This window comes from Callospermophilus lateralis, chromosome 6 (genome assembly GCF_048772815.1).
Source record: "Callospermophilus lateralis isolate mCalLat2 chromosome 6, mCalLat2.hap1, whole genome shotgun sequence".
Lineage (NCBI taxonomy): Eukaryota > Metazoa > Chordata > Mammalia > Rodentia > Sciuridae > Callospermophilus > Callospermophilus lateralis.
Window position 1 is genome coordinate 36,590,860 of NC_135310.1, and position 17,386 is coordinate 36,608,245.

The following is a 17,386-nucleotide window of genomic DNA, read 5'->3' on the forward strand; positions in this document are numbered from 1 at the left end:
GAAGACAATAGGATAAATGGAATGATTAATACTGGTTAGCCAAAATGAGAGTTGAAATCAATGATGTGAATATAAAAATATACAAGCAACTGAAGCACAAGAGAAAATCCTTTGTTAACAGGGGTGAGAGTACCTGTCCAGTCTGCCTCCGTTTTCTCCTAGGTGCTGCTGATACTCCTCCGCTTCCCAAGAGAATGATCCCAGACTCATTCTTGGTGCTGAAGGACAGATTGATTTCTGTGCCTACATCAATCGACACAGGAACAAGTTCCACAAAACCAGGCTTGGGGAAGCTAACTGTGTAAACATTCTGGGTAAAAGGAGAAGAGGAGAAGAAATCATTAGAAATGAATTTTAATTTCTTCATAGCAGATGCTTCTTTCCACCCAGGCCATGTGATTATTAAATATACTGTGGCATAAAAACCATTGGGATGTGGAATATTTAATTGCAGTTGAAGAAATATTATTTCTAGTTAGAACTTTGAATATTTTGAGAAGTTCGGGTTAAGATTAAAATGATGAGCTGGGCATGGTGGCACAGGCCTGTAATCTCAACAGCTCAAGGAGGTTGAGGCAGGAGGACAGCCTCAACCAAAAGCAAAGCACTAAGCTACTCAGTGAGACCCTGTCTCTAAATAAAAAACAAAATAGGGCTACGGATGTGGCTCAGTGGTCAAGTGCCTCTGAGTTCAATTCCTGGTTAACCCTTCCACCAAAACACAAACAAACAAACAAAAAAATCAAAATAATGGCCTTGGCTTTCAGTCTAGAACTTCTGATTAAAAACAGAGATCACTATTGATAGATAACATTTTCTTTCAGTTTAAGTCTACCTTGCTAGTCAGATGCAGCAGCTTGAACCTATAATTTTAGCTATGGGGGAGGCCAAGTTGGAGAATTAATCAAGCATAGGAGTTTGAGATCAGCCTGGGCAACATAGTGAGACTTTTGTCTCAAGAAAAAACAAAACAAAACAACAAAATCCCTTCAAACAAAACACCTGACTACCTTGTAAAATCTCCTTGAAAATATTATAATCCATCCCTTGAGTATACTCTATCAATTATTTTTTTGTTTGAAAGATGAGTAGACCGTGGTCTATGTCTCATTCTTCTTCTTGATGAGTCCACAAGCAAAATGTTCATTAGTTATCAAATATTTAATACTTTCTGGAAAAAAATTTTAAAAATTGGAGCTTTAAAAGCAAAACTTTAAAAATACTATTTTTTTCTCAAAATGAAAATTATACCATTGTTCTTACTGATTATAAAATTAAGCTGGGTGTGGTGGCTCATGCCTGTAATCCCAGTGGCTTGGAATGCTGGGGCAGGAGGGTTCAAAGCCAGCCTCCGCAACTTAGCAAGGTCCTAAGCAACGTAGTGAGACCCTGCCTCAAAATAAAAAAAAAGTGCTCCTGTGTTCAATCCTTGGTACCAAAAACTAAATAAATAAATAAACACAATAAAATAAAATTAATAAACTATGTTTTAGACAGTAATCAAGTGCAAAATGGACAATCCCAAAGCTGTGTGGAAACGGATCTTTTTTTAAAAATATTTTTTTTACTTGTTTTTCAATATCTTTATTTTGTTTGTTTGTTTGTTTGTTTATTTATTTATTTATGTGGTGCTGAGGATGGAACCCAGTGCCTTGCATGTGTGAGGCAAATGCTCTGCCACTGAGCCACAACCCCAGCCCCAAGCAGAGGCTTTTTATAATTTATCCATTCATTCATTTTGCCTTTCACAACCTTTACCCCTTTCTTTCTGCTCCTCCCTGCATTTAAACTGAATCATGGCAAGCATATTCCTTTGTGATCTCTTTTGCATTGAAGTTTGTGGGCAATGTCTCTCTGTCAGTAAATACAGACCACCATTACTTTTAATTGCTGGGGGACTTTTTACTACTATCAACGTGCTTGCATTTATTTAAGCAGGTGCATGTCTTTTGGGCATTTATGGCACTTAAAATATTCATTTTTGAAGTTCTGAATTGTGCTGGAGTAAAAGCAAGGGATCCTTTCATGTGGGCTGTCTTTTCCCTCCACAGTGTTTCAAGCCCAGTTCAATGACACAAGAGCGGGTAAAATGTGTGATCTACTTTCTATTCCAATTTTCAAATCACAGAGTTTTAGATAGCTCAGATAAAACTACTGTGCAGACATTTCAATATTTATCCAAATCAAATTTCTGCCTCATATTTTCCTTGTAAAATAATTTCTGGTTACTGCAAATCGCCTTTACAGAATCATCATTTCCATGCATACAGACTATTCATTTTCTGGACAGTTTTCCATCTTCATGTATATATCTTTTGAATGTGGATGAGCGTTAGGCTTTGAAGATTAAAATGCTCTGTAACATTTTCTTTAAGAAGCAAGTATGGATCCTTAAAGTTTTAATTCTTGATGTATTTCCATTTTCCTTCTTCCTAAGCTCAGGGTGAGTGTCTATGGCCAATTCTAAATTGGAGCCTGAGGCTATGAACAATGAAGTCCTGACAGTTCTGTTCCAGTCTTTAAACCTCGTTGCTCTGAAGGCAATTCACTCTTTCTTTTTCCCTGTCCTCTCTTCATTTCCTTGAACTTTACTGGAGTGCTTTAAAACTATTTTAATCCAAAGAAGCCGTCAAAATGAACAGTTGTATAGTATCAGAGAAATTAAAAATTTGTGTGATATAGTTAACATTTTCGTATTTATAAAAGCTCATCACCATTGAAGGCCTATAAAATTCTTATTAATGTTTTCTATTGACAATTGGCTTTTGTTTATGTTTTAAGAGAGCAGAGCTGTGTCCTCAGTCTTTCTCACATATGAATCAACTCTAACTGGGGAGTCTGCGGAATAGTCAAGTGGAATCCAGGGCCTCATACAAGAAAAAATAAATGAAAAATCAGAGATTCTGGAGATTTTGGCTAACAAAAGACTTGCGGTTATGTTACAGAAGTCTTTGCAAAGTAGGAAGTTGCAAGTGTCCATCTACGTTACTTCAAAGACAAGGGGCTATACCCTAATTGGTATGGTACAAATTACTATTTTTTATTAAATGCTTAAACTCCTAATACATTCTCAAAAAAAATTAATGTTGCTAATAGAGCTATATATAATGCAGATAGATAAAACGAATCTAAAATAGATGACAGAAAATGAGAAAAAGTAGTGTTGGAAAGGGAGAACCAGAGATATATTAATATTAAAGATACATTTTCTTCATTTGGGAAAATGGAGCACAATCTCCATAACACCATTACCATCACAGAACTTTATAGCATGCTTCAATCTTGCTTTACCATTTATGTATAGCTAAGACCAGGATCTGTAGAAATATACTAACAAGAGCACCCAAACTAAGTAAATGAAAAAGTGATAGGAATGTGTTTAGGGAGGCTTTAAAAACAGACTAACCTCTAGCGAACATCCTTTGGTAACGCCAACGTAATCAGGACTACTTAGTATGTTGTATGGAGTTCTTGAAATTTCAATATCTTTGAGGCAGCCAGAATATTTCTTCACATTTACTTCTGGCCTGTTGAACAGTCAAATGGAAAACAAAAGCAAAGTCATGAGTGTGATGGCAGCAAAGTCTCATGACGATGGGAGGAGATCATACGGAGGAAAGTGGCACATTGCTCCCGTCCATGTCTATCAAACTGCTCATGCGCACATGTACCTAGTGCACACCATGCTTTCCAATATCTGCTGGTTGACCACTCTGCAGAAGAAGTCTTGTTGTAGTTCTTATTCTCTTTAAAATAATTTCTCATAGTATTCCATACAAAGTACAGAAATTAATTGATTTATTGTCTTCATGTGCATAATGAAGTGTTTCTTTTTTCCATTAAAGAGAAGAAAATTATGAATAATCAAACTACATACAAAAACATTTTTTAAAATTTACTTCAAATTTAGGGAAAAAATAGCTGGAAACAATTTTGAAAAAAAAATTCTCTTAGTGAGATTTTGGAGAAGGCAGTTAAAGAATAATGTACATTTTTTAAAAAAGCTTTTAAGTAAAGCAAAGCCTAGAAACATTCTTCTGGGTGATGTAGCCTAAAAAATAGATATTTAAAAATTAAGTTTACAAATAGATCCCAAAGTTTATATTCTATATTGGAGCAATAATGAAACAAAGCAACTAAATGTAAAAGAAAATGCATTATTTTTTCATATAGGTTGGGAAGTGGCTTCTATACTCACACTAAACTTGAATGTTTACTTTCTGCTTACTGCTCTTTCAAACAAAGCCAACCTGCCAGAAGATTGGAAAATGAACCCTTTGCCTTTGAGAACAGCATGTTGCTCTGAGTTACTATGTGACATTATATAAGTGATCTGACTTCTCCAGGACTCAGTGCACTTAGATATGAAGTGGGCATGTTAATAATAATGGTAGTACCTGCATTTATCATGTTGTAAAATTTGGATAGGTCAAAAAAAGAGCACAGCACATGTAAGTGCTCAATAAACATAAACTAGCAGTATCCCTCCTGAGTCTAAAACAGTGCTGTCCAACAGAAATTTCTGTGATGATGAACACATTCTGTTCTGCACTAAGTCAAGTGTTACTAGCCACCTGTGGCTACTGGGACTTGCAAGGTAGCTTGTGCCAATAGGAACTGCATATTGATTGTTATTTGTTTTTAACTGAAAGTTAAATAGCCAATAGGGCTAGTGACAATTATGTTGAACAATGAAGGTACATAGAGGTAAACATGCGACTTTTCCTTATGTAGTGTTAGTATCTTGAAAAGTGTCCAGTCCACACCAATATTGTGCTTGATAGGGTAATGATTAATTCTCTCCTTACAGTCCCCTGATGCCAAGTTTTTCTTTTTCATCTTAATAAAAAACACATGGCATGAGGAAAAACAGGTGGGAAAGCAAATTAGAACCTGGCAGTGTGTATTAGGTGATTTATTTCATGTCAGGTATTTATTCAGTCCCCCACCCCCAGCCCTCTCTCGCTCTGGAACTTTTCCTTTGATCATTTCCTTTGGTTCTCAAGGTCTCCTCCTCCTGTTCTTTCAGTTAGTAGTTCTGAAGAACATGCCTAACTGGAAGGTAAGTATTGAGCTAAGATTCTTCTTGTAAAAAGCAGAGGGGATAAGTGGATTTCATTTGCAGTGTTCATTTGCTTCCAAATTTTCCTTTAGGGGAAGAAAGATTTATCACAGTGTTCTCAGAAGTCTTGTCAATAAAGTACATTTGTCCTACAAGTTCATTGTTTCATGGAAATATAAAGTACCATTTCCAAATACAATGACTTAGCAAGCGGAATGTTCTGAAAATCATGAGGGGTAAGTAACGACACATGGAGATCAGATTCTTAATGGTAACCATAGGTCTCTGTTTCCTGAGGGTCATCACTCAAGGGCAAATTTCAAAGCTGCACAGTACCATTCCAGAGTTTTATTAACATATATTTCAATTGGAAGCCAGACTTTGCCTTTTATCCATCTCAGCAAACATATAGCATGACTAGTCTCATAACAGTATCTTGATAAAACAACTGTTTCATTTTCTTCCCCACTTTCTGATATTAAGTCTGGCTTTGCTTTAAAAATTTCTTGGATCCGTTAGACTTCACTATCTCCTATCCAGAAATTTGGCATAGTTAGGCTCTTAAATGCTAAAATACCAGACATCAGCTCTAGCCACAGTGTGCCAACCCTGCACATCTCTGGGGTTGATGAGTCATCTACAAAGGCTGCTAATTCCTGTTTATGCCTGTCTGTAAGTAAGAATTAATGCACCTGAGAAGGTAGGGGGACCATTCAAAAACTTCTTCACTGTTAATCCAAACAGTTGTTTTAAACAGTATTCCCAGAGATTCCTTTCACTTGGCCCCATAGCTAATTCTAAATAAACACAGCAACTATATAAGCAGCTTTGCTAAGAGGTGCAAAGGCCCCATGGATATTTGCATATTTGCAGGCCTGCAAAAAGCAACGAGGCAGTGATAAGCATTTGGGAGCACTGGTAGACTGTTCAGCAGACAGCCTGGCACCAGGGAAGCCAGAGTCTGGAGAATCAAGAGACCTCTTTGCTCTGTCCCCCTGGAACTAGACTGTGCCCACACACTTGAGCAGTGGTGCTTGGAGCATGTGCTACTGGTCAGGAGTGGAGCACTGCACAGTTGGTTGAACAAGTAAGCAGAGCAAATCTGTGGTGGCTGGTGAAATATCTCAAATTGCAGCTCAACTGATGGTGGGGAAGCAGCAGCATCTTTGTAAGCGAAGAGCAGCATGAGAACTCTCTCAGAATGCATTATTTGCTCATGAAATGTACTATGAATAAAGCTGCGCAGGTGTGGCTCTGCTTCTGCACTGCTGCTTTATCTAAGAAGCCATATTTAGCCAACCCATGCACTTGAAGGAGGCATGCATAAATTTAAATTTTACCTTGCTTTCATACTAAGTCAAAGGGGAGAGAGAGAGAAAAAAAAAACCAATTTACTTATAATTGCATTTTCATTTAGCAAAACAATAAACTTTAACCATAAATCTTCTTTTAAAAAAACTCATCTCACAGAGAAGAAATTCAAAAACCTGACAGAATAGAAAATAGACATGTGCCCTTGACTGAAGTGAAATTAGAATTCAAAGATGACCAGTTTCTACACTTTTCTCTTGAATCATTTTTAGTTTGAAATATGAATTTAAAGTACTTATTCCATCAATATAATAAATGGGAAAATGCACAAACATAGTGTTTATGAGAAGCTTATGAATACTGCTCTCAAATAACTTGAGCTTAACAAAATATATAAAAATAATTTAAGTCAACAACATAGTCTGCACTTTATCATGATGAGATATGTCTGTATACGTGAAAACAGGTAACTGTGAATGCTTGGTTCCTTTGTCAATCACAAATATACATCTAAAGATTATTCTGAAATAATATACCATACTATGATAATATTATAATTATAAATGCTATACTGAGAAAATTAAAAAAAAAATCTCAGCAGAGCAGATTCACTGGACATGTAGTCTCCAAAACAACTAAGACAAAATCTCTTCTCTATGAAATTACATATCCATGTTTGTAGATCATTCCTAAAGATCACTTTATGATAATTAAAATCACCACTAGAATAAATGAAGATAGATATGGATAGCCTTATTTTGAATGCACTCAGTAGAATATAGATAATGAGTTTACAAAGTAAGACTTACATTTGAACAACTGTTGAATCCTTAGTATTTAGTAAGGTGGCTGGCACATAGCAGATGCTCAACTAATGTGTGTTGAATACTTGTTTCCAAACTGGATGTCCAAGTATAACTGTGTCTCTATATAGATGCATTTGATTTGTAATGATTTTTCTAACCTGAGGTTTTAAATCTATATTCCTAACACAAATAAGTACTTTATAATGTAGATGAATGCATAACTAGTTGATTTGCACCAAGAAGCTTATCAACTCAGACTGCTAAAAGACTAATAATTAGATAATGTCCTGGTCTACTAGTTTTAATTCAGGAGAAAAACCTTTCAATTTGCATGCTACTGATGTAAAAAAGGAGACTAAAGTTTCACTGCTCCATTAGGAAATAAAAATATAACTGACACCACACTTTTCCACTATAGTATTATGAAATTTCTCCAAATGTAATTTGTCTTTGTGGAGTAGGAACACCTAGATAGAACTTTTATACCCATTAAAAACTATCAAACTAAACAAAATACTCTGTATGTAGTAAACTCTAATGATTTATCCAAATCAACTCGTTCCCTTCTAATCAAATTCATTTCACATTTATTAAGGACCAAATACTTTATATTGTATTTCTTATGTTTTATAATAAGCATGGCATTGACATTATGGTACAGAAGATTTCTGACATTTTTTTAGTTATTTTTTGAACTGTCTAAACTATGAACTAAAGATGTTTCCCCGTTCTGCTCACTAAAAAGCATATGTGAAAAATGATGAAAATATTGGCATGGGCATGGGAAAAACTAATACAGTTTTGTATTAGGCATATGGGAAAGCTCCAATATGCCATTATAATGCTAATGCTTAGCAATAAAATAGGTTATACTCACAGTATCCTGGAACACTGACTAATTTCCAGAACACTAAGCAATGTCAGAGTGCCATTACCTCCAGTGAATGTGCAAGAAGAACAGCAATTACAAGACCCACATTTGACTCTGGCTTCTACCTTTAATTACTTTCATAATTCTTTTCAGCAGGTGCATATAAGGGAAGCAGCGATTCTAATCCATCTCCTCAACAAAGATGTCAAACTAATCCTTTGATTTCTAAATCCTGGTGTTGTTCTAACATGCAACATGATTTTTTTCTAATTAGACCTTTTCTCCTGCTAAAGGTTATATGGCATTCCTATTGTAATTAAACTTCAGAACTCTAGTGAGCAGAATGACCATTTAATTAAAACTTAATCCTTCATTTTTAATATATGCTAAATTACCTCAAGTTTCTCAGGGTTGGCAGGCCACCAAAATATATTTTGTCATCTGCTTTCAAATCAAGACCAAAGTTGTTTCCAGAAGATGAAGTTGCTATGTTCTCCTCCTGGTTAGTATCTATATCTACAATAGATATGTTGGCTGTAAAGGAAATAGGAAGTTTAATTGGAGCAAATCAGTCACACCTATATCATCACTGATACTTCAAGATAAATTTAGTTCAGTTCTGAAATTAACATTGACTGTATCAAGCACTTGTACTATATTTAACCATTTATTAATTGAAGACACAACAGTAACACCAATAGAATAATTACTGACCTTTCCACACAAGAGATCATGAAAATAATGGCTTGAACGTTAAAAAGGCACATCAATAAAGATAAAAGAGAGAAGTTTAGCTGGACAACAAAGAACCACTTGCTATAGTTTTCCATAATTTAGGTCAGTAGTCAGAAAATAAATTAGGATGGTGAAGTGCTAAGATGAATGTCAATTAGAAATTAATTTCTAATATTAATTAGAAATATGCTGTGGCTCTTTCTGTAAATGTCAGTGTTTGAAAAACTATTGAGATTTAGAGCCATCTGCAAAGTGGTGTGCTCTTGTGTAATATGGTTGTGCATGGAAATGTTGAGATGGGGATCTTTGGTCCTGCAAGACGTGGGACTCATGTCCATGCTAAATCATGTTTTAGACTTGAAAGATGAATGCTGTGAGTGAGGGATAGCCCTCAGGATTTATTGCTTTTTTCTTAGGTCTCTCAAGGTATTACTCATGTGATGAAGATAAGAATTCAGAAATAGGATAAAGGAAAGAAGAATCATTCCTCTGCTTAGACTGCATTGTTTAGCAATGGAAATTCTTTATCATTGATTTTCCTCCCTCATTTGTAAGAGTCAAGCTAGGATTTTTCTGAATTATGTGCTTTCTCACAACACTATTTACTTCAACCTCTTCACCCAGTTTGGATCCTTGCTGTACATTCAGTTCATTAACATGATAGATTTCACTTCTTTGTCTATGCCTGATGCAGAATCTGAATTATCCCAGGGTTGAACATGGGCACTTTAACCAGTTGGTTATAATGGAATTTCTAAATGTTAATTCTTTGGATTGTAGTTTCTTGGATGTTCCTGGTTCAAATATATTTGATAAATACTGGGTAAAACAAAGTTAAACATATATCTTAACTTTACAGTTATTTTAACATACTAATGTGCAGTGCAATACTTCATAAGAGCAACATAGACTAAGAAGTATTTGACTCTTTTATTTCCTCTCAACTCACATCTTTTAGAATTGATATCATTGGTAACCATAAAAATATTAAATTCTAAATTCTATTGTAGCTAATAGTGCTACCATTCCCAAGGGATATATCTTCAATAAAATCAAACACAATTGCCACGTAAAAAATGACTCAAATCAATTTCTCAAACCTATTGGTTCCTCAAATTCTCAAAGCAGACTTCTATAAAAACAAACAAAACAACTAAAAAGAACAATTATCCTATTAAAAATAGTTAGCAAGGGAAGATTTTATAATTTAATCATGTTCATAAACTTTAATTTTGTACAAATATTTAATTACTTTAATAAATATAATTAGTTTTTCATACATATATCTTTTAAATTAGACTGGTGGGTAAAAGAAAATAGATTTATAAAACTATTTCCTAGACTTCTTCATACATATTCCTTTTTACCTAGATCACAAAGAAGTTTTTATATGGTGTTGTTGACTGGAACATGAAAATCGTCTCTTTCTGCAGACTTGGTGGATATTTTAATGGTGTCTGTGAAATGAGATTCTGCCTCTATCACTGGCAAGCCAGGGACGGGAGGTAGTTTTCTTCCTTATCCTTGAGTGAATATATGCATTTTTAGAAATCATTCTAAGGAAAATTGATTAAAGAGCAGCAACACAATTCAATTGAAACTCACTGGCCCAGGAGTTCACTCCCGCAGGGAGGTGCAGGACGGCATATTTTTGTTAAGTTAGTGGGGGGCTTTATCCTATCCTTCATATGAGATAGTGACCAAAGTGGATTCCACCGGGAAATGCTAATATTTGCTTTTATTTCTTGTGCCATTTCCTTTCCTTACAGAATAGAAAAATAAGCTATTAACACCAAATTTCAGAGTTGATGAGTTCGGTCATCATTTTTATAGGTAGGCAGGGAAATAAGAGTTTTCATTAAATAACAGACACTTAGTAGGGGCTTAACAAGTAATTTTATGATCAGTGCTGAGTTGTTATAAGATAATTATTTTCACTTTGGTAATTCATTTTTTTCTCTCTCTCTCTTAATTTATTGAAAACCTATATAATTGTTCTTAGCTTTGCTTCCATACCAATGCACATGGGGGATATGAGATTATTAGTGATTATGGTTCTACTGATTAACTCCCAGGAAGATGGGGAATGCCCCTGAAGGAATGTATTTGACTTTCAAGGAGGAATAGTTTTGTAAGTTAGTTGAGAATAATTAATATAAAACAACTAATCTGGTCACTGAAAAGAAGCAATAATCCAAATTGCTAAAGCCTTATTTCAGTTTCTATCCCACTATGCTGTAGAGTATGATATTGCTAAAATCCTTGAGAACACCCCACTCCCTGACACCCCTCACCCCCTTTTCCAGACCCAGTGGACTACTTTTGGTCCTCATCCTAATCTTTATGCAATATTTGATGCTACCAGCATTCTCAATATTTTGATGCTACGAGTATACCCCTTCCTTCTAGAAATTTCTTCTTTTGGCTCCCAGCATCTTACGCTCTCTAGCTTTTGTTCTCATTCTCCATCTCCTTCCCTATTTCTTTAAACATTTCTGAGATTTCCATGTTCCCTAATGCCCTTCCTTTTCTCACTTCTGTTTCATCCATCTGAGTAAATTCAAAGTTAACTCAGACCTAATGTGTTGATAACTTAAGAATATGGCTGTACCTGATTTTTTCCCTAAAAATACAGTTTCAACAGGGGAAGTAGTATCATTTGTGTTTTCCTTCAGTACTAAACATATTCCAAACCAAAATGATGATATTTTTACTCCCAAATACCTATTACCTATTTTACTTGGTGGCATTATGTCTCCCCCTTTCAGTCTCCTAAACTAGAAAAGTCACCCTACCCATCATTCACATCTAATCCATCAACATCCTTACTGATTTCTCCTTCTAAATAATGATATTTGTATTATTTTTAGAAACTTTTACCAACATATAATCGACACCTTATACTTTGCCCATGATTAAAGTATGCAATCTAACAAGTTTTTAAATTCTTCATACCTATGGAACCCACCATCATAATAAAGAAAATGAACATATTCACAACCCAAATGTGTTCTGTTTCATTGTAACCCTCATTCCCAACCCTCCCTGCATGCCCTATCTATAGGTAGCCTCTATTTGCTTTGTGTGGCTATAGATCAGTTTTCATTGTCTATATCATTTTATATAAATGTGGGTTTTGTTTGCCTTATTTTACTCATTAATTATTTTTACATCAAACCATTTTGTATGTCTATTCATATTTTATGAACAAGTAGAATTCCATTGTATGGGCACATAACAATCCATGTATTTCCATTTGCCTACTGATGAATATTTGGTTTCTTTTCAGTTTGGGGACATAACAAATAAAGGTAATATGAATATCATGGCCTAAGTCTTTGTATGAATATATGGTTTTAGGTGTTTTGAGTGAATGCCTGGGAATAGGAATGGCTGTTTCATAGGGTAGGGGAACCTACAACCTGTTTGCCAATGTTCCTGTGCCATTTTATATCTTCATCAGCAGTGTATGAGGGCTTCAGTTATTCCACATCTTTGCCAGAACTAGTTATGATCAGTCTTTTAAATTTTAGATTTTTTTTTCTTTCGGTACCAGGAATTGAACTCAGGGGCATTCTCTACCACTGAGCCACATCCCCATCCCTATTTTGCATATTTTATTTAGAGACAGAGTCTCATTGTGGTACTTAGCATGTTGCTTTTGCTGAGGCTGGCTTTGGACTTGCAATCCCCCTGCATCAGTCTCCTGAGCTACTGGGATTACAGGCCTGTGCCACTACTCCCAACAAATTTTAGATATTTTTAATAACCATGCAGTGGTATCCTATTTTGGATTTATTTTTCATTTTCCTAACATTGAATCCTACCACAACTCTTATTTCACTGTTTATTAAGTGTGATCTGTGAATACTGATATTGAAGTAAATAATTACATTCTTGTATTTTATTGAGATTTTAATTTCCAACTACAACTAGGAACTATTTCCTTATAACTTTGGTGTCTTTTTCGGTTTGAGCTTTAATGCTTTTATTTTTAATAGAAAAAATAATTTATGTTGCTAGAATAATAAAATGCTTTAAAAGTATCATGAAAATGAGGAACAACCAAAGGCAGGAGAAACCATAAGTTTTCAACTTAATATGAGAATCTGAGTTCTGAACAACAGAAGTTTATAGGATTTAATGTGATTTTTTTGAGGGGAAACAGGGTTTGAACTCAGGAGCACTCGACCACTGAGTTACATCCCAGCACTATTTTGTATTTTATTTAGAGACAGAGTCTCACTGAGTTGCTTAGCACCTCACTATTGCTGAGGCTGGCTTTGAAATCATGATCCTCCTGCCTCAGCCTCCCGAGCTGCTGGGATTACAGGCGTGAGCCACTGCACCTAGCTTAATATGATATTTTTTTAATGGTGATAATATAGAGATACATGAGAGCAGTTTATAGGATGATTCATGTCATCAAGACCTAAAATAAAAGTGAGAATGATTGCTTTAGTGCATTTGATAGTATTTAAGAATGCATACATCAATGTCAGTCTAGAGTTAATGTGAACAACATGATGGAGATATGTGAAAGAGAAGGTATCAGTTAATTGAACCAAAGGAATCAAGCTAGAGAACAGGATTGAAGCAGAGGATACTATATGGAAAAGAAAAGACAAAGTCCTTCAGATTTTTGGATCAGAGAGTAGAAACAATGTAGGTCTATTGAAATCTGGAAAAATTGCACCAGTGGAGGAAAGAACTTTTCACTTTTCACATTGAGTTACAATAAACCAAAAGCATATTTTAACTGCTTTCAAGTTTGTACAGTATTATAATTCGACCTTTGACTAACATTATTTAAGACTACAGGACTCTTGAACACTCTCTTTATTGGACAGAGAGTCTACATATTTGACTGAGTATAGAAACTGGTATTTCCAAGATTTATAGAAATTATTCTGCTAGGTAGTCAAATCATTCCACCCTGATTTTTTTTTATTTGCATTCTAGATTTATTTTTTAACACATTATTATCTTTAGAGTTTATAGCACTAGGCAATTCAGCCAAGTGTTCCTGACTTTTTCTTTTTTACCTTTCCCACAGTGTATATATGGACCTTTTCCTTTTTTTCTTCAGACCTATTATTCTTCTATCTCTTACCTTTCTCGAGTCTCCATTTATTTTCTACTTTTATAGTCAATGAAAAATTAGGACATCTGGAGAGAATAATCTCAAAATCCCATCCCATAGCTACAAACTTATCTCTAACTTCTTCTTTCATCTTGTCTCTGGGAGCAAAGTTTTCTTTCTGTCTCAGATTGAGCACTCTCTTTCCACATGGGTGCAATGCTCTCAGGCTTTCTAAGGGCTTGCTCATGCTGTATTCATTATTTCTTTTGTATTTCTAATTGCTTCCTCTTCCTCTAATTGCTGCCTCTTTCTCCAATTGGATCCTTTGCGGCCTACAGACATGATCAAGAATCATTCATTCAATCTACTCCTCAAGCACTTATTGAGTAATTACTATGTGCTAAGAACTGATGGAGAAAAATAACATTTTTCTCACCTGTGATCCGATCCTTGCCTTCAAACTCCATATTCCCCTTTTTTGCTATGACCCTTTCTTTCTTCTGGATTTTAGTGCCAAACTTTCTTCAGAATCAGTCTACACTTACGGTGTCTGCCTTCCCATAGTACTTTATGACCTAATACTCTGCTCTTGACTCTCACTGTGGCCACTCCACCATTTTTTCCAAAGCCCCCAGTGATGATGGATATCTTTTTAATATTTGTGTTTTCCAGGGCTTTGGGCCATTTTATTCTAGACATAACTGCTTGAATTTTTCTCATCACTATTCACAGGCAACTACTGAGATTTAATGACGATTCCTAGTTGTCTGTCTCTTACAGAACTCTGTGATCCTCAGATACATATAACTAATTCCTGCCAATTACACATTTTCCCTAGGCTGCTGAAGGTACTAAAAGTACCTTGTGTACAGAATGCCTAAAATAGAACTCAGCATCTTTTCCAGAAACCTGTTATTTTCCCTGTATTTAAAAGCTGCTTGAATAACACTGACATAATCTTGTTATCTAAGGAAAAACAAAACAAAACAAAAAAGAAATCATTCTATACCTTTTTTTTTTTTTTTAAGTTAGCCTCTACATGGCATATATCACAAAAGTCTTCAGTTTTAAGATACTTAATACCTTTCAACTTCATTTTTTCTTCTCCATTCTCACGGTCATTAACTTACTTTTCTTTCTTCTCACTGTCTACCTGGTTTACTGCATACTGCGGAAGCATCCTAAACTGTCACTAAAACGTAAATCTGATGATGTTACTTCCTAGAACCCCTATAGTTCTGGAAAGCTAAACTCATTCACTTAGCTTACAAGGCTTTGTTACTTCAGCCTTATCTGATAATTTTCTGCCAACATTCATCCATTGAGCCTAAGGATTCACTTACAGTCACTAATTTGTTTCCCAAAATGTTTCCCAAAATGCTAGTACTGCCGGAAGGGATGTTTTTCTGTGATTAAGTGAGTTCGGGGAAAACTTGGTAAAATGAGTTAAACATTATTACTGAACAACTAAGCCAAGCCTGGAACATGCATCCATCATACATGGGAGCAAGGTATTTGTCAGAATTCCAACAGAAGCTCAAAACTAGTTTTTGTCTTAATAACACTCCAAGGAAACGTAGCTGGGAAATGATATATTCTGCTCTCTGATGGTGACAGACCTTCCTGTAACTTTTTCACCACTCTGAAATGTCCTCATGTGCCTTTCATCCAACTAACTCTTCAACTCCTGCTTGAGCTTCAGGGCCACTGCCAGGACATGACCTCTCCTTTCCCTTAAACAATAATGTCTTCCCTTCCCTTAAACATTGACATCTTCTTATGACTATTAATCTGCTACATGCATCTCTATCAGCAATTAGAGCCATATAGCCTCTGACCTCTGAATCTTGTCTAACTCACCCAGTAGACTGCAAGCTTGTTGAAGGCAAAGGCATGTTTTAGTATGTAGTGGGTGACTAGCAGAAATTTGTTAATTGCAGGAATTAATGATGATACAAAGTTAAATCTAAATTGTCATGCAATGTTACATGAACATCATCAACATTAATTGTCTATTTATATTAGCAAATAATAAATGCTACATTTGCAGATATAGGTAATGCCACAGTACACAGAATTCAGGGAATTATACCTAAATAGCAATAGCACCATGTTAAGAATAAAAAGACCTGGCTTCCTCCCTTGGTTGTGGGATCTTATGTACACATGACTGCAACCACGTATTAAGTTTGTGTATTTCCCTTTTTCCAGCAACAGAACAAAATACCTCCTTATGTTATCAAACAAAATAATGTTTGTGGAAGTGTTTTTAAAAGTCCCAGAACCATACAAATGTCATTTTATTGTTAATCAATTATTTACTCAAACACATACAGATCTTTTTGACATTTCTAAAGAGCAAAGACCTGGTAGCTATGCTCTTCCACCCCTATATGTTCTACTGCAGAATTCTTTAAAGGAAACATCTTGAAAAACTGAAAATAACAGAAAAGCACACAACATTTTTCAAGCCTATTATGGGATATAATTTTACAAGTTGTAAGACAGTTTTATGCTTTCGAATTAAGCTCTCAGTTTCAAAAGAAAATGACAGGGAACCATTTGGCTCTTCAATCAGTCTTGTCTAATCCAAACTACCTATAGCGAAGCCAAGAAATGACTGTATCAATTTTTCTCAGAACTTGTGAGTAGCTGAAATTACACCCAGGGTCTTTCTCCTGATTAGGTTCATGGGTACTTTGGATGGCATGATTAAGGCCCATACTACATTATTACTATAAAAACTCACCTTGTTTTTGAATTCTTGACAGGGTGAATGATTTCCATCTCCCATCATTATGGTTTTGATTGCTGACAACGGAAGCCATTCCTGACCCCAGATCATAGCTGACTTTTATGTGCCCATCACTGAGCTCTACACTCATGAAATCTTTCTATTAATAGAGTAAAAAAATACATCAATGATTAGACACACAGAGAAACATATGGGTATTCACTTTTTTATGGCATTTATAATAGGGCCTTGTGGCTAAATTGCCCAATGTGTTGCTCGGTAACAGAAATACCCTTTGGAAACAGAACTTCTGTTAGTATTTTGTGAATTTTCGTGGATGTTATGTTATGGTGCAAATGATCCCAAATAAACTGCTAAGATGTATTCTATCATTATAGCACTACAAAGTGGATTCCTTTGAAACATGTTAAGCAAACAAAAAGGTAGGTTCCCTGAAAAAATTTGCTAAGAAATATTGACCTGAAAAAGTAAGGGCAAAAAAATATTTAGAATCACCTTTCAACTTAGTTCTTTGGGAAAAAAAAAAAGTAAGAAAATAGTTTTTCTGCTGTATAATTTTATACTGGGAAAATATTTACTGTTTGCTTCTCTTAAAGGATTATATAAGAAGTTATATTGAAAATAAATGACAATTAAATTGTATCCATAATTTAAGTTATCAATAAAAATATATAAGCATCATCTGCAGCACCCACCTTTGACTACCATATAGTCATCCCAGACCCCCCTTTTTATATTTTTAATTGTGGTTGGACACAATACC

At 35.1% G+C, this 17,386-nt stretch overlaps 1 protein-coding gene across 1 annotated transcript in view; it reads right to left on the bottom strand.

The window, feature by feature from the left end:
- Lama2 (laminin subunit alpha 2) overlaps positions 1-17,386 on the bottom strand; it is a 566,319-nt gene that overhangs the window by 30,809 nt on the left and 518,124 nt on the right. Inside the window, exons 51-54 of the mRNA XM_076858266.2 lie at positions 16,618-16,762; positions 8,446-8,584; positions 3,407-3,527; positions 134-310 (exon numbers count right to left, since the gene is read on the bottom strand). Coding sequence (XP_076714381.2) covers positions 134-310; positions 3,407-3,527; positions 8,446-8,584; positions 16,618-16,762 — 582 coding nt within the window. The remainder of the gene's footprint in view (positions 1-133; positions 311-3,406; positions 3,528-8,445; positions 8,585-16,617; positions 16,763-17,386) is intronic.